Source organism: Leptonychotes weddellii, chromosome 3 (assembly GCF_054177405.1).
Source record: "Leptonychotes weddellii isolate Sample4059 chromosome 3, ASM5417740v2, whole genome shotgun sequence".
Lineage (NCBI taxonomy): Eukaryota > Metazoa > Chordata > Mammalia > Carnivora > Phocidae > Leptonychotes > Leptonychotes weddellii.
This window is the reverse complement of record NC_138371.1, coordinates 112,692,248-112,715,140: the sequence shown is the minus strand read 5'-3', so window position 1 is coordinate 112,715,140 and position 22,893 is coordinate 112,692,248. Positions and strand designations below refer to the sequence as shown.

General features: G+C 39.9%; 1 protein-coding gene and 1 non-coding gene across 5 annotated transcripts in view; both read left to right on the top strand.

The window, feature by feature from the left end:
* The window catches only part of N4BP2L1 (NEDD4 binding protein 2 like 1), a 28,145-nt gene extending 6,069 nt beyond the window's left edge, over positions 1–22,076 (top strand). The window contains exons 2-5 of one of the 4 annotated variants that reach the window (XM_081815430.1): positions 16,834–16,961; positions 17,270–17,358; positions 19,257–19,451; positions 20,415–22,076. In XM_081815430.1, the coding sequence (XP_081671556.1) occupies positions 16,834–16,961; positions 17,270–17,358; positions 19,257–19,451; positions 20,415–20,471 (469 nt within the window). In that variant the 3' untranslated portion in view covers positions 20,472–22,076. The remainder of the gene's footprint in view (positions 1–16,833; positions 16,962–17,269; positions 17,359–19,256; positions 19,452–20,414) is intronic. The other 3 variants (XM_031022585.2, XM_006728959.3, XM_031022590.2) reach the window with 3 other exon arrangements.
* LOC115938727 (small nucleolar RNA SNORA16B/SNORA16A family) lies at positions 424–550 on the top strand. The gene has a single exon (XR_004073765.1). It is a non-coding gene; the product is annotated as a small nucleolar RNA SNORA16B/SNORA16A family (small nucleolar RNA).
* Positions 22,077–22,893: the final 817 nt, after the last annotated feature.

Genomic DNA, 22,893 nt, shown 5'->3' with positions numbered 1-22,893 from the left:
TTTAGGATCTATTTCTTTTACTAGGAGGTACGCTTCTTGAGATGAGATGTGTTGTAAGCTCCATGAGATCAGGAAATACTTTCTCTTCAGCTTCTGAGAGAAGGTCTGGCACCTCGTAGACCTAAATCATTAAATATTTGATGGATTTGTTAATTCCTGAAGCTTCCTGAGAGTTGTCAGTTCAGTTGTCAGCATGGGTCTTGAGTAAAGCACAAAAGTGAAAAGGAGATTATTCACATACAGTGAGTTGTAAAAGAATGAATGGGCTGTGGAAAACAGACAAGAGAACAAAAGGGGTACAGCCCCCCCTCCGAAGTCCTCTTCCATCTGTGCACAGGAGAACCATTCCTGTGTTTTACACGTGAAGATACTGGATGTGCTGTCTCCACCACCCGGTAGTTAACACTAAAAAGAGGCTTAAAATTTAGAATCAAAGATGCAGCTGCTTTCACATGAAGCAGCAGTCAAAGAGCCTAAAGGGACAGTTTTCCTGTTCAACCACTGTTCCGTTGTCTGTAACCGATTTATGACATTTGGGGAAAACACAGCCAAAAACAAGCTAGTACTGAGGTAGGTGTGCTTCTCATGCCTTTTCTTTTCTTTTTTTTTTAAAGATTTTATTTATTTATTTGAGAGAGAGAGAATGAGAGACAGAGAGCAGGAGAGGGAGGAGGGTCAGAGGGAGAAGCAGACCCCCAGCTGAGCAGGAAGCCCGATGCGGGACTCGATCCCGGGACTCCAGGATCACGACCTGAGCCGAAGGCAGTCGCTCAACTGACTGAGCCACCCAGGCGCCCTGTTTCATTATATTTATTTATTTATTTTATTTATTTATTTTTTAAAAGATTTTATTTATTTGAGCCAGAGAGAATGAGAGAGAGAGAGAGCACATGAGAGGGAGGAGGGTCAGAGGGAGAAGCAGGCTCCCTGCCGAGCGGGGAGCCCGATGCAGGACTCGATCCCGGGACTCCAGGATCATGACCTGAGCCGAAGGCAGTCGCTCAACCGACTGAGCCACCCAGGCGCCCCTCATGCCTTTTCTGAGCATGGTTGAATTGACCAACAATAGAAACTTGGGGGAAACCACTGCTAGATTCTACAGAAGGGAGCTATTCACATGCAAGAGAAAGGAAGTTCTTCTAGATGAAGTGGAGTGGGACCCCACTGGACTTGAGGGCTATCTGAGAGTCTGGTTTGGGATCTCATCAATATGCCCTACTTCAGAGGCACAAAGGGTAAGGGCAGGAGTGAGCAGTGGGACAGACTGGGAACTCTTCACGGGAGTCTCCTTAGCCACTGTGGCTTGGAAGTGTCCACGGGGCTGGTAGTGGTTGAGCTGCATCTCTCCAAGGGCAAGGCTCAGCCCTGGTATGGTGTTTGGCAGCACCACGAAGGTCAAACCACACCAGGACTCAGGGGAAACTGTCCCAAGTCATTTACAGCTGTGGCCCCCACCCCATTCTCTTCAGGCTGTTGAGTCGTAGAACTTGTTCCTGACCCCCGAGTTTAAAGTCCTTGAGGAGAATAACATCAGAGAAAAGTGCTGGAATCCAAGAAGACTCCTCTCTTCCAGTCCCTTTTGGGGGGTAAATCCAAGGTTTGGGTAAAATTCTCAATGTACAAAGATGAGTAACTAGAAATTCCCCTCACACAGTTTGGGGCTGTATAAAAAGTGTTTGCATAATTAAGGCAACAGAGCCTAATATTCAAGAACCATTCATATAGTCAGCAGGTACTTACCAAATATCTCTTATGTGCTTGACATTCTTCTATTTGCTTAGAAGAGAGCAGTGAACAAAACAGACAAAAATCCCTGCCTTCATAGAACGTATATTCTATCAGGGGAAAAAATTTTCTGAAGGGAAGAAGAAAATTTTAAATAACATCTGCTCTTCTCTGTACTTTCAAAAAAACAAACAAAAAAGGATTCCATGGCTATTCCGCTTGATGTATATACCCTCAGGGACTGTTCCACACATGCAAAGGCAGATAGGCACAATGATGTTCGCTGAAACTTGTTCATGGTAGGGGAAATTGCAAACAAACTAAATGTCACTAGAGAAAAGGATAAATAAATGTGGTTTGTTTATTTTATAGTGTGCAGCTCTGGGACCGGAAGTCTAGGATTTAATCCAGCTGTACCACTCATGGGTCTTTGTTTTTTTCCAGCTTTAATGAGATGTCATTGACATATAACAGTTGTTCTGTTTTTCAGATTACACATGTAAGTGAAATCAGATTGTGTTCGTCTTTGTCTGACTTACCTCACTTAGCATAATGCCCTCCAGGTCCACCCACGTTGTCACAAATGGCAAGATTTTAGTCTTTTTATGGCTAAGTCATATTTCATATATGCACCACATCTTTGTTATCCATTCGTCTATTGATGGAAACTTAAGTTGCTTTCGTATCGGGGCTATTGTAAATAATGCTGCAGTGAACACAGGGGTGCATATAGCTCTTCAAATTGGTGTTTTGTTTTCTTCAGATAAATACTCAGATGTGGAATGACTGGATCATATGATAGTTCTATTCTTAATTTTTTGAGGAACTTCCATACATTTTTTCATAGTGGCTGCACCAATTTACTTTCCCATCAGCAGTGTATGAGGGTCCCTTTTATCCACATCCTTACCAACTCTTGTTATTTCTTATCTTTTCGATAATGGCCAATCTGCCTGGTGTGAGGTGATATCTCATTGTGGTTTTGATTTGCATTTACCTGATGATTAGTGATGTTGAGCATCTTTTCATGTGACGCTTGGCCATCTGCATGTCTTCTTTGGAGAAATGTCTTTTCATGTCTTCTGCCTATTTTTAAATCAGATATTTTTTGATATTAAATTGTGTAAGTTCTTTACATATTTTGAATATTAATCCTTTACTGGATATATGGCTTGCAAATAACTTCTCCCATTCAGTAGGTTGCCTTCTTATTTTATTGATGGTTTCCTTCACTGTGCAAAAGCTTTTTAGTTTGATGTAATTCCATTTGTTTGTTCTAGCTTTTGTTGTCCTTGCCTAAGGATACTGGTCCAAAAAAATATTACTAGGAGTGATGTCAAAGAGCTTACTACCTATATTTTCTGTTAGGAGTTTTATGGTTTCAGGTGTTACATTCAGGTCTTTAATCCATTTTGAGTTTATTTTGTGTATGGCATAAGAAAGTGGCCCAGTTTCATTCTTTTGCATATGGCTCTCCAGTTTTCCCAGCACCATTTATTGAAGAGACTGTCTTTTCCCCATTGTTTATTTAGCCTCCTTTGTCTAGATAGACCATATAAATGTGGGTTTATTTCTGGGCTCTTTATTCTGTTTCATTGATCTATGTGTCTGTTTTTGTGCCAGTACCATGCTGTCTTGATAACTATAGCTTTGTAGTGTAATTTGAAATCAGGGAGCATAATACGTCCAGCATTGTTTTTCTTTCTCAAGATCGCTTTGGCAATTTGGGGTCTTTTGTTGTTCCATATAAATTTTAGTATTATTTGTTCTAGTTCTGTGAAAAATACTATTGGTATTTTGATGAGGAATGCATTGAATCTGAAGATTGCTTTGGGTAGTATAGACATTTTGACAATATTAATTCTTCCAGTCCATGATCATATTATATCGGTCAATTTATTTTTGTTATCTTCAATTTCTTTCATCAATAAAATATTCTTACAGTTTTCAGAGTGCAGGTCTTTAACCTACTATGTTAAATTTATCCCTAGGTATTTTATTTTATTTTTTGATGTAGTTTAAATAAGATTGTTTTCTTCATTTCTCTTTCTGATAGCTCATTATTAGTATATAGAAATGCAACCAATTTCGGTATGTTACTTTTGTATTCTGGAACTTTACTGAATGCATTTATTCGTTCTAATAGTTTTTTTGATGATCTTTAGGGTTTTCTGTAGGTAGTGTCATGTCATCTGCAAATAGTGACAGTTTTAATTATTCCTTACCAATTTGAATCAAGCCTTTTATTTCTTTTTCTTGTCTGATTATTGTAGCTAGGGGTTCCAGTACTATGTTGAATAAAAGTAGCAAGAGTGGGCATCCTTATCTTGTTCCTCATCCTAGAGGAAAAGCTTTTAGCTTTTCACCATTGAACATGATGTTAGCTGTGGATTTGTCATACGTGGCTTTTATTATGTTGAGATATATTCCTTCTATAACCACTTTGTTGGGAGTTTTTAATCATAAATGGGTGTTGAAGGTATGACCTAGGACAAGCACTGGAGTGAGACAAGGGCCACCTACAGTTTGGCCCTCCTGCTGCAGGCCCCCCCCCAACCACCCCTCTCACCCCTGCCTTAGGCCTGGACAATCCCACAGCATGATCTCCCTCCAGGACCCACATACCAGGCTTCCACTTCCAGCTGGGTTCTTGGCCTCATGGCTAGGACCCCAAGGAGGGCTGCTCAGACAAACGCCTAAAGGCCCATGCTTGGGCCACAAAGGCTAGCTATTATGGTGTCTAGTGGCCAGGAGGATAAAAATGGATGTTGATTTTTGTCAAGTGCTTTTTCAGCAACTATTTAGATGTTCATATGATTTTTATCCTTTGTTTTGTTAATGTGTATCACATTGATTTTTTTTTAAATGATTTTATTTATTTATTTGACAGAAAGAGACACAGCGAGAGAGGGAACACAAGCAGGGGGAGTGGGAGAGGGAGAAGCAGGCTCCCCGCTGAGCAGGGAGACCGATTCAGGGCTCCATTCCAGGACCCTGGGACCATGACCTGAGCTGAAGGCAGATGCTTAATGACTGAGCCACCCAGGCGCCCTCACATTGACTGATTTGCAGATGGTGTACCATCCTTGCATCCCTGGAATAAATCCCACTTGATCATGGTGTATGATCCTTTTAATGTAGTGTTGAATTTGATTTGCTAATATTTTTTGAGGATCTTTGCATCTATGTTCATCAAGGATATTGGCTCAAAATTTTCTTTCTTTTGTGGTGTCTTTGTCTGATTTTAGTATCAGGGTAATGCTGGCCTCATAAAATGAGTTTGGAATTGTTACTTCTTCTTCAGTTTTTTGTTTTTTTTTAAGATTTTATTTATTTATTACACAGAGAGAGAGCACGAGCAGGGGGAGCGGCAGAGGGAGAGGGAGAAGCAGGCTCCCTGTGTAGCAAGGAGCCGGATGTGGGGCCCAATCCCAGGACCCTGGGATCATGACCTGAGCCGAAGGCAGACACTTAACCGACTGAGCCACCCAGGCGCCCCTCCTTTTCAGTTTTTTGGAATAATTTGAGAAGGATAGGGACTAACTCTTCTTTAAATGTTTAGTAAAATTCATCTGTGAAGCTCTCTGGTCCTGGACTTTTGTTTTTTGGGAGCTTTAAAATTACTGATTCAGTTTCATTACTTGTAATTGATCTATTTAGATTTTCTATTTTTTCATGATTCAGTCTTGGAAGATTGTGTGTTTCTAGGAATTTGTCCATTTCTTCTGTTTTCCAGTTTGTTGGCATATAATTGTTTGTGGTAGTCTCTTATAGTTCTTTGTATTTCTGTGATATCAGTTGCAACTTCTCTTTAGTTTCTTATTTATTTGGGTCCTTTCTCCTTTTTTTCTTGATGAGTCTTCTTTTCTTCATGAAGTTTATTGATTTTTGTCTATCTTTTCAAAAAAACCAGCCATTAGTTTCATTGACCTTTTCTTTTGTCCTTTTTTTAGTCTCCATTTCATTTATTTCTCCTCGGATCTTTATTATTTCCTTCCTTCTACTAACTTTGGGCCTTGTTTCTTCTTCTTTTTTTAGTTCTTTTAGGTATAAAGTTAGATTTTTGGGGGGATTTTCTTATTTCTTGAAGTAGGTCTGTATCACTATGAACATCCCCCTTAGAACAGCTATTGCTATCTCCATTCCATAGATTTGGAAAGTTGTGTTTCCATTTTAATTTGTCTCAAGCTATTTTTTTATTTTCTTATTGATGTGTTCATTGACACATTGGTCATTTAGTAGCAGGTTGTTTAGTCTCCAAATGTTTGTGTTTTTTTCAGTTTTCTTTTTTTAATTGATTTCTAGTTTCATACCACTGTTATCAGAAAAGATGCTTGATATGACTAAGTCTTCTTGAATTTATTGAGACTTGTTTTGTGGCCTAACATATAATCTATGTGTGACAGTGTTCCATGTGCACTTGAAGAGAATGTATATTCTGCAGTTTTTGGATGAAATGTTCTGTATATTAAGCCCATTAGGTCTACTATGTTGTTTAAGGCCAATGTTTCCTTATTGATTTTCTGCCTGGATGATCTATTCATTGATGAAAGAGGGGCATTAAAGTCCCCAGTATTATTGTATTACTGTCAATTTCTCCCTTTTTGCCTGCAAGTATTTGCTTTATCTGTTTAGGTGCTCCTATGTTGGATGCATAAATATTTACGAATGTTCTATCCTCTTCTTGGATTGACCCCTTTATCATTATGTAATGTCTTTTCTTTGTCTTTTATTGTCTTTTTTTTAAAAGATTTTATTTATTTTTTAAGAGAGACAATGAGCACGAGTGGGGGTGGGGGGGAGCAGAGAAAGAGCGACAAGCAGACTCTGTGCTGAGCGCAGAGCCCAACATGGGGCTCAGTCCCATGACCCTGAGATCATAACCTGAGCTGAAATCAGGAGTTGGATGCTCAACCGACTGAGCCACCCACGTGCCCCCAGTCTTTGTTTTAAAGTTGGTTTTGTCTGATATGAGTATTGCTATTCCAACTTTATTTTCTTTTCCATTGGCATGGAATATCTTTTTCTATTTCTTCACTTTCAGTCTGTGTGTCATTAGAGCTGCAGTGAGTCTTAATTTCTTCATCTGTACCACAGGGGTTACTAACAGTATTTATCTCACAGGTCTATTTGAGCATTATATGAGAAATGTAAATCCATTAGAATAGTGTTGGAACAGAGTAAGCACTTAATAAATGTTAGCTATATTTGCTGATAATGGAGCACTACATATAGCGGTTAAAAGGAATGGACTAAGTCTATATATAAACATGAATAGATATAAAAATATACTTTATTTCATTCAACAAATATTTATTGAGTGCCTACTATATTCCAGGCAGTCTTCTAGGTACTTGAGAATAATTAGTGAACACAACAAAGATCCTGCCCTCATGGACCTTGTATGCCAGAGGTAGGGAAGCAGTTGTAAAGTATAAAGAAATTATATATTATGTTAGAAGGGATAAGTACCCTGGAAAAGGGAAAAGAGAAGTATAGTAAAGGTGTTGGGAATGCCAGAGTTAAGGGCAGGGGGGTTGGTTGAATTTTAAGCCAACAAAACAAATATGAGAAAATGTTAACAATTATAGATCCAGGTGGTAGGTATACAGATATTTATTATATTATTTTTCCTTTTCTATATATTTAAAGTTTTTTTCTTGAAAATTCCTCTCCATGCCGTGAAATAAAAAAAAAATAATAATAAGGAGTCTGAAATACGAAGGGAGTTGGCTAAGAAGCAGAAAAGAATTAAAAAGGAGCTAAATGAGAACTATTTTTAATAAAGAATCCAAAGAAAATGTTGGACTTTAAAAGTCCATTAGAAATAGAGATGAATAGGGCGCCTGGGTGGCTCAGTCGGTTAAGCGACTGCCTTCGGCTCAGGTCATGATCCTGGAGTCCCGGGATCGAGTCCCGCATCGGGCTCCCTGCTCAGTGGGGAGTCTGCTTCTCCCTCTGACCCTCCTCCCTCTCGTGCTCTCTGTCTCTCATTCTCTCTCTCGCAAATAAATAAAATCTTTAAAAAAAAAAAAAAAGAAATAGAGATGAATAGAATCACAATTCAGAAAATCGAAGAGTAATATAGAAGACACATGTGGGGCGCCTGGGTGGCTCAGTTGGTTAAGCGACTGCCTTCGGCTCAGGTCATGATCCTGGAGTCCCTGGATCAAGTCCCGCATGGGGCTCCCTGCTCGGCAGGGAGTCTGCTTCTCCCTCTGACCCTCCCCCGTCTCATGTGCTCTCTCTCATTCTCTCTCTCTCAAATAAATAAATAAAATCTTTAAAAAAAAAAAAAAAAAAGAAGACACATGTGATAATAAATATAATCAAATAAAACCATAGTAAATATAACCAAAGCTACGATTACAGATAGAAGAGCACATATTTCTGAGTTGAAGACCTAAACAAAAGTGATAAAAAGATAAACTCAGTACTTAGACACACACTAGTAAGAATGTTGCAAAGCTATTATTAACTACGCCAAACTCCTTAGTTCCTTTTTGTTGGGTGTGGCAATGTGCCAACTATAAAACTACATTTTCAGGGCATCTGGGTGGCTCAGTCGTTAAGCGTCTGCCTTTGGCTCAGGTCATGATCCCAGGGTCCTGGGATCAAGCCCCCCATCACATCGGGCTCCCTGCTCAGCGGGGAGCCTGCTTCTCCCTCTCCCGCTCCCTCTGCTTGGGTTCCCTCTCTCGCTGTGTCTCTCTCTGTCAAATAAATAAATAAAATCTTAAAAAAAAAAGCAAACAACAACTACATTTTCAAGGCTCTCTTGCCGATTTCTACCATGTAGAATATGGATGTGAAAGCTGGAGCTGCAGTAGGAGGCACAGAATGGAGGGGGGAAGGAATGGAAGCCTCATGCTAAGAAAGGTGGAAGATACCTGGATTCATTGTTGACTTGGGTCCATGTGATATCTCTGTATTTTTTATATGTAATATATAAATTTTTAAAAGACACTGTTACCTGAGTTTTCTGCTAAATGCAATTAAACCCATTTCTAACTGAAACATTGTTGAACTATAAACATTTGTGGGAAAGGACTGTAATCCACTAGTTCTCATCCAGTCAAACTGCTCATGTGTGAAGACAATATAAGGTCTTTCTCAGACACACAAGAGCTCACAAAGTATATAACACCCACGTATTCCCGACTCTGTGTAGATCTGAGGTAAAATTCAGGTAGCACAGCATCCACACTGTATAAACCTGGACCAATTATTTAACCTCTTAAAAGTTTAGTTTCTTTATCTAAAAACTAGAGAAAATATTATTTACTTCATAAGATTGTTATAAAGGTTAAGGAGAGATAATATATGCCAAGCCCCTTGTGTATGCTCAGCACTCTTGAAAAGAAAATTTATTGCAACAACCAAATTTAGCCCACCAGGAGAAGAATCAAAGACATCTTGAAAAGGATATCCTTGGGGCGCCTGGCTAGCTCAGTCCTTAGAGCATGTGACTCTTGATACAGGGTTGTGAGTTCAAGCCTCATGTTGGGCATAGAGCCTACTTAAAAAAAAAATCCTTTTATGTGGTATTGGTCAGAAATGTCTCTTCAACAAAATAAGAAAATAAAAGTATAAATTGTATAAAGGAAAGATTCATAACTACTGGATATAATTTAAAAAATAAGAAAATACTGGAAAAGAAGAAAATGAAGAATTTATACATCAAGCTTAGTGGAACAAAACAGAAAGTCCAGTAATAGATCTAATTATTTGTTATCATTTAGTACATTAAAAAAACGTATTTTAAAGCAATGGGGAATTGACAAAGTATTCAGTTAATGGGTTTGGGATAACCAGGTTCCCATGTGGAAAAAAAACCCAGTTAGACCCTTAACCAATACAGCATACCAAAATAAAATTTTATTTATTTATTTATTTATTTTTATTTTTATTTTTTTTAAAGATTTTATTTATTTGACAGAGAGAGACACAGCGAGAGAGGGAACACAAGCAGGGGGAGTGGGAGAGGGAGAAGCAGGCTTCCCGCCGAGCAGGGAGCCCGATGCGGGGCTCGATCCCAGGACCCTGGGATCATGACCTGAGCCGAAGGCAGACGCTTAATGACTGAGCCACCCAGGCGCCCCCAAAATAAAATTTTAGATGAATTGGGGAGGACAGTGTAATAGAACAAAGATGAATATTTACATAAACCTGGGCTGGGAAAGACTTGTAAATGTATCATCACAGGCAGAAAATAGAAAGTAAAAGATGGATGCATATGACTAGAAAATTTCTAAAAATTTAGACTTTTATGTTAAAGTTTATCATAAACAAAATTTTTAAAAATTTACATATTCAGTAAGAAGGAGATAACGTTTATTAACAAAGGATGTGAAAATGCAGTTCATAAAAGAGTATTTCTAAATGATCAGCACATGTAAAAATAATCTTGCTGATAATCAAAGAAGTTGGTACAAAGTAAATGCTTAACTATAGGGCATTGGAAAAGTAAGTTATGATACACCCAAGTGAATATTTATGTCATAATCATTAAAAATAATGTCATAGCAAGATATTTCATGAGGTGGGAAATGATTGCTTTGGAAATAAGTTTGGTGAAAACTTGGTATGCTCTATATTATGTTTCTGTTTTTAATGTAACAAAACATCAGATAAAAAAGAAATTCTATCTACCTATCTACCTATCTATCTACCTATCTTTCTGTCTCCTGGAAAGAAGATCAAAATGTTAATAATTATTTTTAGTTGGGGGAATATGGGAACCTCCCCTTTTTTGCAGTTTTCTGTTTAAAAATATTCTGCAGTGAATATATATTTCTTTGCTAATTAGAAAGGAAAAACAATATTTTTAAGGTTTGTGTAGACAAGGACACAGGAGCCAGCTTGAAGGGATACCTACTGGTGAAATTTGGGACAACTTGAGCATCATAAAGAATAAGGATGTTAAAAATTAGTAAAAGGGAATGAGAGGGGCACCTGGGTGGCTCAGTCGTTAAGCTTCTGCCTTCGGCTCAGGTCATGATCCCAGGGTCCTGGGATCAAGCCCCACATAGGGCTCCCAGCTCCATGGGAAGCCTGCTTCTCCCTCTTCCACTCCCCCTGCTTGTGTTCTCTCTCTCACTGTCTCTCTGTCAAATAAATAAATAAAATCTTTATTTAAAGGGAAGGGGAAAGAAAGCTCCTCTTTACAAGACAATGCCACAAAGTAAATATAGAAGAAATTACATAATGAGAAAAATCAACATTCTCCAGTTCCTAATGTAATACTTGATTCAGGCAGTGGTCAGCAATGAAAGTAAAGATCATTGAGGGAAAGGTTGGTGGGCAACAGGATCATTACATGGGGTCTCACAGTGTCACTGCCCAGCCCCCCATCCCTGCCTTCCTGCCCTGATGTTATCTAATATATATTTTTTTAAGTTATCTAATATTACAAGGGAAGCAATGTTCCTTTACAGAGGAGAGATCTGGCTACCACCACCTTTTAGCCAAGTGACCAGAGGGAACATGATAGTACAGACTGTCATTATGTGCAACAGAAGTATACAAACATTACCTATGTACCTTCCTTCCAAAAATGTGTCACCTAGATCTAATCCTGAGGAAACCATCAGAAAAACTCAGAATGTGGGGTGTTCTAAAGCCAGCTGACCTGGACTCTTCAAAAAGGGAAACCAAAGAGGGCATGAGGACAATTGTAGATTAAAAGACACCAAAGAGACATAAAACCAGATGCAGTATCAAAACTATGAAAGACACTATTAGGACCATCAGGGAAATTTAAATTTTTTAAATTAAAAAAATTCTATTAACATTAGCTATTACAAATTAGTGTTCATTTTCTAGATGTGCTCGTGTTATTGTAGTTATGTAGGAGAATGTCCTTGTCCGTAGGAGATGCTTGACTAGGAATTTAGGAGCCAAGTGTCACAATGTCTGCAAGTTAGTTTTTGAATGGTTCGTCAACAGTTCATATGTGAGAGAGAAAATAAATGAGGCCAAATGTTGACAATTGGTGGCTGGAGATGAAAGGTAAGCAATGTTGATTGAATTATTCTTTTAACTCATTTCTAAGAGTTTGAACATCTAAGTATGAAAGGTAATGGGGGGAAGTTCAGGTGGAAATAAAAAGGAGAGAGAAGAGTGAAATACATGAGACGTAAGGGACATGGCATCCAGGTACAATGTGTGGATCTTGTTGGCTCTCGCTTCCAACAAATCAACCCTAGGGACACATTTATGAGAGAATCCGGGAAATCTGAACACTGGCGGGATGTTTGGTGAAATGAAGTATGAAGCAGGTGAAATAAGACTGGCTATGATAATTTTTTTTTTTTTTTGAGAGAGCGAGCACGTGTGCAGGAGGGAGGGGCAGAGGCAGAGAGAGAGAGAGAGAGAGAATCTCAAGCAGGTTCCACCCCCAACACGGAGCCCTCTGCGGATCTTGATCTTGATCTCACAATGCTGAGATCATGACCTGAGCCAAAATCAAGAATCAGATGCTTTACCAACTGAGCCACCCAGGCACCCTTGCTGTGATAATTATTGAGCCTGGGTCATGGGTCCATAGGGAGTGATTGTATTATCCTGTCTACTTTTGCATGTTGGGAAACTTCCATAGAAAAGTTGGGGGTGCAACTCAAAATTACACAGTAACATTGGACTTTGTCAGGGAGTGAGTGACCAATAGATATCTAAATATGTTCCCATGGGTATACATAAGAATTGCACAGAAGAGTGGTAAGTTGTGAAATCAAGATTAGTACCTGAATTTCTCTCATAGCAGTGATTTTAAGTGAGTTGCATGGGAGGGGAGAGCTGTGGTAGTGGTTACATGGAAGTAATTGTCTTTCTATTTTTTTCCTTTTCTCTTATTTTCATCCTCTCAATTTCCCCAATGCATGAGGCTCTTGACCACCATAAAGAAAGCTAGACCTGATGCATTGTCTTCATTACTTCTGAAGCTGATGGAATGTTATTTATTGCTTCCACCTAAGTTTGAGAAATTCAAGATTTGTCTATTTCACCAGTTCTTATGTAGCTCGGAGAGCTTTTATTGTCCTGCAGATTCCAGATGCTACTGTACCTGCCAGTGCTAATTTAACATTGAGCTGAAGATAAACACAAGGTTTTGAAAGGAATGATCATTCAGGAAGATCATACAAACCTCCTACTCCCCCTAGCCTCCGCAGGATCCGTGAGAGCTGTAAAGGTGAAAAACACTCATATTTTTGCATGCCTGTTGGTTAGGAGGACCAGTTAGGCTACAGTCAGATATCTCTTAGGGAATGATGAGCAGGTGGTCTAGCCCCATGATGGCCCTGAACAATTTAACTTTTACTCTAAGGCAGAATTTTACAATTAAGGAGGGCAGTAGTTTCTTTGTTGTGTGTGTGTGTTCTTTCTTTTTTTTTTTAAGATTTTATTTATTCATTTGAGAGAGAGACAGAGAGGGCACACAAGCAGGGGGAGAGGCAGAGGGAGAAGCAGGCTCCCCGCTGAGCCAGCCAGGAGCCTGATGTGGGGCTCGATCCCAGGACCTGGAGATCATGACCTGAGCTGAAGGCAAACACCCAATCATCTGAGCCACCCAGGCGCCCCTATGCTTTGTTTTCTAAAAGGAAATAGGATTGAAATAAAATGTGAATTGGATACTCATGTCTTAAAGCTTTTTTTAAAGGAAACATCAGAGAGTGAGAATATTAACTTCCACTAGATAACATAAGCCATAAAGAGGAAAACAAGAGTAGACAAGCCTATGTACAGGAGAAGAAAAATTCAACTCTGAAAATGGTAAAAGACCACATCGAAACCTATGAATGGCAAACCTAATAGGAAAACAAACGAGATTTAGAAGGGATATCAAATCTGGGACCAAAAAGAAGAAAAAAAAAAACAACTCTTGGAACCAATATCCGTAACTTTGCTTAACTTAGTATATACAAAGATAAGGAAAGTAAGTTATACACTGCTATTTAACCTCTGAATGCAGCTTTCATTATTTAGATTAGGTAACACTGATGAAAATACTTTAGAAACTGTAAAATATTCACAAATATAAAATACACATGCACTTAGTGCTGCCTTTAGATTTTTTTCTAAGGTGTCATCATAATAATTGTTTGCCTTGGAGGTTAAAGTTTGGATTTATGATTTGGGCTTTTCAGTTTGAGTATCTTTAAAGTCAAATAAAAGACATGTATATGGAAACGAGGCAGATTTGTTTCATCAAATCTCCTTTATACTTTTGTGTCACGGTGTACCCGTGGTGGAGTTTAAGTGGCTACATTTCCTTGCCACCTCTCCCATGGTTTAGTTCCCTCCGCTTTCACTGGGGGCCAGCACAGCGACTTGCTTTGACCAGCAGAACGTGGTGGAAGCCTAGCAGCTTGCACTCCTGCCCTCTGAACTACTGCGGTTGGTGAAGCGCCCGGGTTGACCCCCCTGAGGCTGAGAGACCACAGGGGCTGAGAGGCGGGGCCGGCAGTCAGCAGACTCGTCAATGGAGGAGGCCGGCGGAGACCACTCAGCCCCTCCCCTGTCAGAGGATTGTGGCTGCAGGAACGATCCCGGGCAGGTCCCAGGCAGGATGGGCAGGACAGCCCCCAAGCGCCCAACCCAAACTGCTGATCCATGAACTCAGTTCATTACCTTTCCCGGCAACAGGCTTCCTGGGATGGGAGCACCATCGTGAATCACTTTGATCATCTGTTCCCACTTTAAACACCCCACATCCCTTAGGTGATCTCTTCTCATCTCATACGGTTTCCATGCTTTTCAGACCTTACACTGACCTGGTCACTCTTCTCTGGACATAGTCCAGCTTGCCAAATCTCTCTTTACATTGTGTAGCACTCAGAATGGAAAACCGCTGCAAATACGATTTGCCCCTTTTACTCGCTCTGGTTTTTCCCTAGAGCTCCTTTCTCATAACAAGCCCCCGAAGCAGGAGCTTTACCTCTTGTGCTTTTAACCCCCTCCCCCAGCGGCGGAGTTTTCTCATGTCTCAGGATCCAAGTCCACTGGTGTCGCCTTTATAATGCTTCCCTGTCTGAACTTGTTCCCGACCCCAAAGTCTCTTGTCCTTCATCCGTACAGCTCTTTACACTGAGTGTTAGGTCCGCTGTGTCTGGCTCCTTGGCTAGGCTCTGAATTCCTTGAAAACAGCTATTTTGTTTTCTTTTTGTGCCTTAACACTTCACCCAGTACTTGGCATATATTAAATGCTTAGTAAATGTTTAATGAGTTGGATAATTATCTAATATTCTCTGGGTATTAAAATACATTATCTTCTTGTCTACATTTTTCCACAAGGCCATTAAGAGAGACCATCAGATTCCTGGCTAAATCAAGATATAAGATTCTGTCCGTTGAATTTTTCCCTGTTTCCCAACTCAGCCCATCAGCTATGCTGCTGCTTTCTTTTTGAATGCCATCAAGCCTGCTGAAGAATTTTGACAGAGATGTTTGTTTCCTGTTTCTGGAATGTGTTCACTCATTCCTGAACATTGAGGCGTTTGCTTTATTTTGGTTTTTCATCTCTTTCATTCACAGCCATATGAATTCACTTGCAGTAATTTCAAGATTACATACACACTCCGGCGTATTTCACTACTGTGGCACATCAACAGCTGGGGTTGGTAAATTTGATCTCATGCGTCATAACTATTAATACAGTAATAGTACTTTACACTGTTAAAAGTGCCTCACTATTTGCAAAATGTTTCCCCAGATCTGATCTCATCCGCACTTCAGTCAAATGATAGGTAGGTGGGTAGGTAGTGATGCTTATCTGTGGTTTTCAGTCAGGGAAATAGCTTAGAGAGAGGGGTCACCTGACTGGGTATGGAAGAGTCAAGAACTGAACCCAAGCCTTTCAGAACAATTTAGAAGCTTGTTTAGGATCTGGGCTCTGGTGCCTTAGGCGCATTCTGCTCACTCCTGATTAAAGAGAGCTTTTCTCACGGAGAAGGACAAACACACACCACCAGTTGAACAGCTCTGCTTTCTCCTTGCATTTCCTGTTCTTGTCATTCTCCAACCTTTTTTCCTCCAAGCTTTCTCCTTTTTATTCTCCCCCGCCCCGCTTTGTGTTCTGAGCATACCCGTTCGGTCATATGTTCTGCGTGCGTGCGGAATTTGTTTTGGTGCCGCAGGGACGAAGGAAAGAAACGGACACTCGTGTCGGGCGCTGCACCGTGATTATCCCCATGTTATCGGATCAGTGTGGTGACCTAGCAGGACAGGTGAAATCATCCTTCGTTTCTACAGATGACGAGAGGAGGCTCAGAGATTTACCCAGTTACTACCCACCTTCGCATCCATCTTCTCCCCCCAAGTTGTCTGAATAAGGATTTCAAGTGGAAATATCTGCCCTTGGAAGTGATTTTGTGCAGAATTTAATATGCTTTTTTGTTGGTTTTGTTTTGTTTTAAAGGGGGCACTCCATGATGTTTTCCTTTTTTCTGTGATATTTTCATATTTCGAGAGTGTGGGAGTAGTTTAAGAAGTCCTGGGGAAGGCCGGCTGTACCTCTTGCCTTCCAGTGTGCTTGTTCCCATTTGGTGTAGGTCACTGTTAAGATGTAAACTGTTACCTGGATGAGGGTTGCACGCACATGCAGCCCTTCTATCCACCTCTCATACCTCAGCAAGAACTAGTGTCTCAGATGGGTCATTACAGAGACCAGAGCTCCAAGGAGCTGGGACCCGGGACAGGTGAGAGATGGGGGGGAGGGCCGGGCTGCCGTCTGGGGGCCGGCAGCGGGGGCGGGCCTGGGGGCGGTGCACTCGTGCATCCCTGCACAACAGGCAATGAGGACTAGTGCCCACGAGGAGGCTGTCGTCACGCCTTCTCCTAACCTCCCGATCTAGAGTCAGTCTTCGTGCTGCAGAAGTCAATGCGGTGACCACACTTCTGAGTTTTAGGAGTTGGGCCGCACACACAGCCTCCTGTGGAGGACTGGTACCTTCTAGAGATGATAAGCATCTCTCTCCTTAAATTGAATTTCAACAACACGCAACCTGGTGGCCTCATAATTACAAACCGCTAAATGTTAGAGATGGAAGGAAATAATCTATAATGGCTGTGATTAGTCATAAAGCAATCTCTTATTTCCCCACTTTCTAGACAATTGCAACACGACTTTCCCAGGGCCCTGATTTTCAGCACGGATGATTTTTTCTTCAGGGAAGACGGTGCCTATGAGTTCAATCCTGACTTCCTGGAGGAAGCGCATGAGTGGAACCAGAAAAGAGGTGACAAATTCCTTTCCAAATTCCCCGGGAAATCCTATCGTGCACATAGATAGTAGCTGCTGCAGAATGAATACGTTTTCTAGAAGGAGCGTAATCAAAAGTTCTGCCATTTCCCCCCCTAAACAGAATGTCAGAGCATAACCTTCCTAGATTCCAGGAAAAAGAAAATGATTGGTAATGGGTTCTGAAATATGTGGCACTAAAGTTGTGTAATGAGGACAGCTGTGATAAAAAATAACAAAATATGGAGTACGCTCACCGTTCTGATTGTTGCATGTTGTTCACTGTTCTGTAACATTGTGTTGCAGCCAGAAAAGCAATGAGGAATGGCATATCCCCCATTATTATTGATAATACCAACCTCCACGCCTGGGAAATGAAGCCCTATGCAGTCATGGTAGGAAGAAGCATCATTCCGAATTTTCAGTTACGGACATTTTGTGAGAAAGTTGCAACATTTGTTCTTTCCTCTTCTTCTGATCTGCCATGATCTCATCTTTATTAATCGTAGCTCTCTCAGGGCGCAGGTAAAGAGGTTTAATTTTAGTGTTTTTCGGTTGTTCAATGGCTGAAATTCACTGAGATGCTAATTATCACCTCAGGGTACGTTTTTAAATTGTCCTTGGTCTGAATTCTTGATAGTTTTTCTGTCTTGATTGTTTTCCCAAGGGGAGACATACATGCCCAGGAGCACCCTCTGAGACTTGCACAGAAATACTGGTTGGACAACGCTACTAGCCGAGTGGTTGATAATAAGACGACCTTTCTGTCTTTGGCAAGCCAGGGATTTCAGTGCTGGGCGGTACTGGTGTGGGAGAGTCTGGGCAATTTTTTTTTTGGTTTAAAAACAGATTGAGAATTAGCACTGTAACCCTATTAGGATACTAGAATATAAATATACAAAGATAACAACTCGGCTCTCTATTGTCAGAATAGGAAAGAACAGTAAGATGAATAAAACATTGTGCATATTTTTAATTTTGAAATATGTCTGATTTTTTTTCAGACATATTTCATCTCTTATGGTAATACATTTTCACTTCTTATTGGGTATATAGACAGGAGAAAAGATCCTGAAACACACAGGGCAGGAAGAAGACAGCTGAGTAGTCTGATTTTGTCACACACAATCCCCACTAGGCTAACTGTAAAAGGAATATCTCCAAAACGGGACTTGTGACTTCTTTTTAATTTGGGGGCAAACTAGCTTCCATATAGGTGCGCTTTTCTCGAACTGCACGTCCATCAGGTTTACTTGGGCCCAGCCTGTGGGACTTTGGGTTCGCGAGTAGGAAGGAATGAACATCAGCTTTGTGGTTACTTCAGTTCATGGACCAAAAGTCCACTTGGGAGAGAAATGAACAAGGACATGAATAGTCTAATCAAGGCACAACTCAAAACCAAGAGTTAGCGGGAGAGTGGCTTAAGGGAAGATATTTTACTTTTTTATTTTTTATTATCTGGAATGTACAATCTTTTTCAGCCATCCACAGCTATTAGTAAGACCCAGAAATTAGGTATTTTCCACTTATGATATTTGAATCCTTCTCTAATTAGAGGGGTCCATCTCAAGAATGGAGAGGAAATCTTTTTACTTTGCTCTTTTCATTCTGTATTTTAGAACACAATAAACAATAGTGATAATAAAGTTCAGATTTTGAGATTAAAAAAAGTAGTAGCCAATTTATGAATGCAAAAAATATCTGGATGTTTATATGGAAACTGTAATCATTTTCTAAACTCGAGGAAAATGGGGCACAGTGCACTGGGCCAAACTGTGTTGCATCAGAGGGGAAAGCTCCCTTTGGTGGGAAGAGTTTGTAAAGAGTATGGGAAAATCACTTTTATTTCATAAGCTCTGTTCCTGTGGCACCCTGACTTTCTAACCAAGGTGTGAGGGATGGGACAGGGCATTTGACAGAAGAAACTCTATGATAATCATATAAGGGACTTTGAGAAGCCACTGAATGTATTTCTCATACCTGTGAATAGGATATTTAAAACTAGTCCAGCTATCTATTTTTTAAAAATGTCCCAAAACAAAGAACGTTTATAATTTTCCTACATAGTAGATAAAATGGACCAAAATTTATCATTGGGAGCCATAATATAGTCTGAGAGTGGCTAAGCATGGAAATGAACCAACTGTACTTGTTAAGATAAACTCAGGCCTTGGATTACTGGTAAAACAGAGGAATTGTAGAAAGGATTTGTAGTAAATGTGAAATGGCAGCATAAACATTCCCAAACATACATACCATGTCTTCAATATTTTATGTACTTTTGAAAAATCAGGCACTTGAAAATAACTATGAAGTTATATTCCGAGAACCTGACACTCGCTGGAAATTCAACGTTCAAGAGTTAGCAAGGTACTTCTTTGTTTTTCTAGTTCCTCATTATGTATCCTGCTATTTTCAGGTATTTCAGACCGAACAAAAGAATCTTTTCAGGCTGGAAATGGACATGGTAGTTTTCAGGCCAGAAATGGTAATTCTTGGAAATTGATAACTTTGGAATTATTAATGTGAAGACTTTAGTTTTGGGTCAGTTTTCTAATATAATGCTAAATGCTAAACCTTGGCTTGGACTTGGTCCTTTTAAAGGACACATTTAACTTTCTGCTGAAATGCTTCTTCATTAATGAGCGTTTGAAAGCACTTTTCTCTGCATGGGATTGCACATGTCAGTGGTGTTTCTGCATTTAGGCTAAATCTTTAAAGATCTTTAGATGTTGAACAGTCTGTGGTTCATTTATGGTCTAGATACTGCTTCTCATTTATAAAGCAATACATGTCCAAGTAATACTAACTTGTTGACTGAGTGCATGAGTTCTGATATTCACTATCTGTGTTACTAGATAATGCCAGTGATTTAAAGTAACCAGTCAGATCAGAATTTACTTTTTAGGAATAAGGCTAGTTCATTCTATGGTTACAAGCAGTGTTTCCAAAGTGGGTCTGTGGCCCACCCCCATCAGGATTGCCTGAGGGGGTTGTTGAAATCCTAGTTCATGGGCCCCATTCCATTGTGGGGAATCTCTGGTAATTGCATTTTGAACTATATCCCTAGTGGATTCTCATGCCCACTTGAATTTAAGATTATTTTAATTAGCATCTAGAAGTACCTAGGACTGACTGACATGAATCGGTTATAGAGATACGCATGATTAAAAGGCAAATATATAATAAAAAGACCTCACGGTGTTCTTTTACGTCTTGAGGCACAGAATTGAGACTTCTAGAAACAAAGCATCTGTGAAGGTGTTGCTCTTTGCTAGGCTCAAGGCAGCATGCAAAACAGGAGTGGAGCCTGAAAGAGAACTCCTTAAGGAGACCTCACGCTTCTGTGAGAGTTAAATCCTGAGACAAGGGAGTGCATCTCTAAGTAAAATGCAAGTAATTCCTTTTGATAGGCTGCCTTAAGTAAATGTTTGCATTTGTTCCCACGTAGAAGAAACATTCATGGAGTCCCAAGAGAAAAAATACACCGAATGAAGGAGCGGTATGAACACGATGTTACCTTTCACAGCGTGCTTCACGCCGAAAAGCCCAGCAGAATGAACAGAAGCCAGGACAGGAATAACGCGTCCCCTTCCAATGGCGCACGATACTGGAATCCCTATGCAGAGTTTCCCAACCGGAGGGCTCCTGGGGGCTTCACAAACGAGGGCTCCTGTAACAGAAGAGGCGGTTGTCACCATGGATATTAGAAGCCTATCTTACAGGCATTCAAAATTTTCCTAAATCAGTTTTTACTGCCAATTTTGGTATTTATTCTTTGTTCAGTTTTCATCAAAGCTCTAATTCCAGTGTAAATAGTTGGACCTGAAAGTTTTTGAGCAGAAGCCATTATACTTCATCTTCGCTGAGCATTTGTTAGTGATCCTGTATGCATGGTCCGACGCTGGGAATTCGGCCGATTTGATTGTAAACAGAGTCTCTTTCTCTAGGGAAGCCAAAGATTGGAAACTGAAACCTGAGAACGTACCCAAGCACGGAAGCAGTCACCTAAGTCTAATATGTAGAAGCTTTAGTACCACTTTCTCTGAAGGAATCTATTTTTCCAGGAAATTCATCTCCATCAGGAAAGTTGGAAAAGTGGGGGAGAAGTGGGAGGCAGGAAAAATGTTAGTGCCGTTGCTATTCTGAGAATCTGTGTATCCTCAAAATGTGCGAGGTGTGGCTGTCACGATGATACTGATTTTCCTTTAAAACGCACATGCCAGAGAGCATACACCTAAGGGAATGTTGTCCTTCTAAGTAGACACTTGGGGAATTACTCCTTTATTCTAGTGATGTGTTATTGTTAAAAAGGTCTGTCGGATCCTTCTTTTAAAAATTTTTTGAGAGACAGCAGAGCAAGAGAGCGAGAGTGGGGGAGAGGGAGAGAGGATCCTAGGCAGGCGCCTCGCTCAGCACGGAGCCCACTGCGGGGCTCGATCTCACGACCCTGAGATATGACCCGAGCTGAAATCAAGACTCAGGTGCCTGACCGACTGAACCGCCCACGCGCCCCTGTCGAATCCTTCTTAACAGCTCTACAAGCTGCTGAGGAAAATCAGTGTCATTATTTAAAGTCACATCTTGGTTTTAAATTACCACTTTATTGAATAAGTTTAACCTGACTAACTTTTGGCTGTTGTGCTAATAGTGTAAATTAAAGAAGCCTGACTTTATAAAACACCAATTTTTAAGAGAGTTAAGCAGTTTTTAAAATTATGCCTGTTAATAGACGTGTGTGATACTTGGCTGCCCAAATGTTTGGGAGTGCAAGGAATTAAACATCCCAAGATAGAAATCATACAGGGGTATGTCTAAGCCATGCCCATTGGAAGATGACCAGTCTTGGTGTTTTATGTGGCATTAAGACAATAAAGTTCTGCCACAACTCTGGAATGTCCCTCTTATGCCGATACTGAATCTATGATTCCAAATTAAATCTCAGCAGGTTAGAATCAGATTAATTTGGTGTGAGACCATGATAAGTAAGACCATGTAGGATGTATGCTTTATTTCTTGTTGGCCAACAGCTTCTTTCTAATGTTCTGTGAAATATTATTTTAAGTGTCCTATATAATGGTGCTTTTATGGCTATTAAAAATTACATATGGTATTGCTTTCTATGAATTTGTCATTGAATCTAAACTTTTTTTAGACCAATGATATAAAAAAGTTAATCACCTAAATCCCATAGAATTCTACCATATTAAGAACCAGTTTTTCTATATCAAACTTATTTACCAGTCTCCTCTAATAGGAGACATAAAGACAAAAGCAACCTTGTATTTTACATGCTGAAATTATCTGATCTGTGCACATTAGAAAGACTATTACTTTAACATTTCAATACCTGACACGAGTGAAATCTTACTGCTATGTAACCAGTATGAAGTGGCCCCAGGTTTAGATCCAGAGCTTTTAAAGAGCTCAGAAGAGTAGTGTCCCTGTTTCTCTTTTTTTTTTTCTTGTATGACTCCTGAAATACTTGGTTTGGAAACATAAAAAGAATTAAGTGCTGCCAGTTTTATCCCAGCTAGAAGTGATCTATTTTTTCTCTTAATTCGTATGTAATTTTTTGAACACTCAACTTTAGCTTGTGGTGGTTTGTATTACTAACCTTTGCATCATTCATATAGCTGGCGTAGGGCTTTATGTACAAGATAATAGGCTCTCATTAAGTGATTGTTGAATAACACAAGTTGCTTTTACCTTTTATTCCTTATACAGTGTACCTTCTTGACTTTGAAATCATTGTCACTTCTTAGAGGATAATATCCATATATACTTAAGCTTCATAGTTTGCTTATATAGCTTTGCTATATTATTTACAACATAAAAAAAGGAGTGTGTGCATGAGATCTCTCTGTGATCTAAATGGTAATGAAGAATGGAGGAGGTACTAGCAATTCGGGTTTTCTAGGAATGAAAAA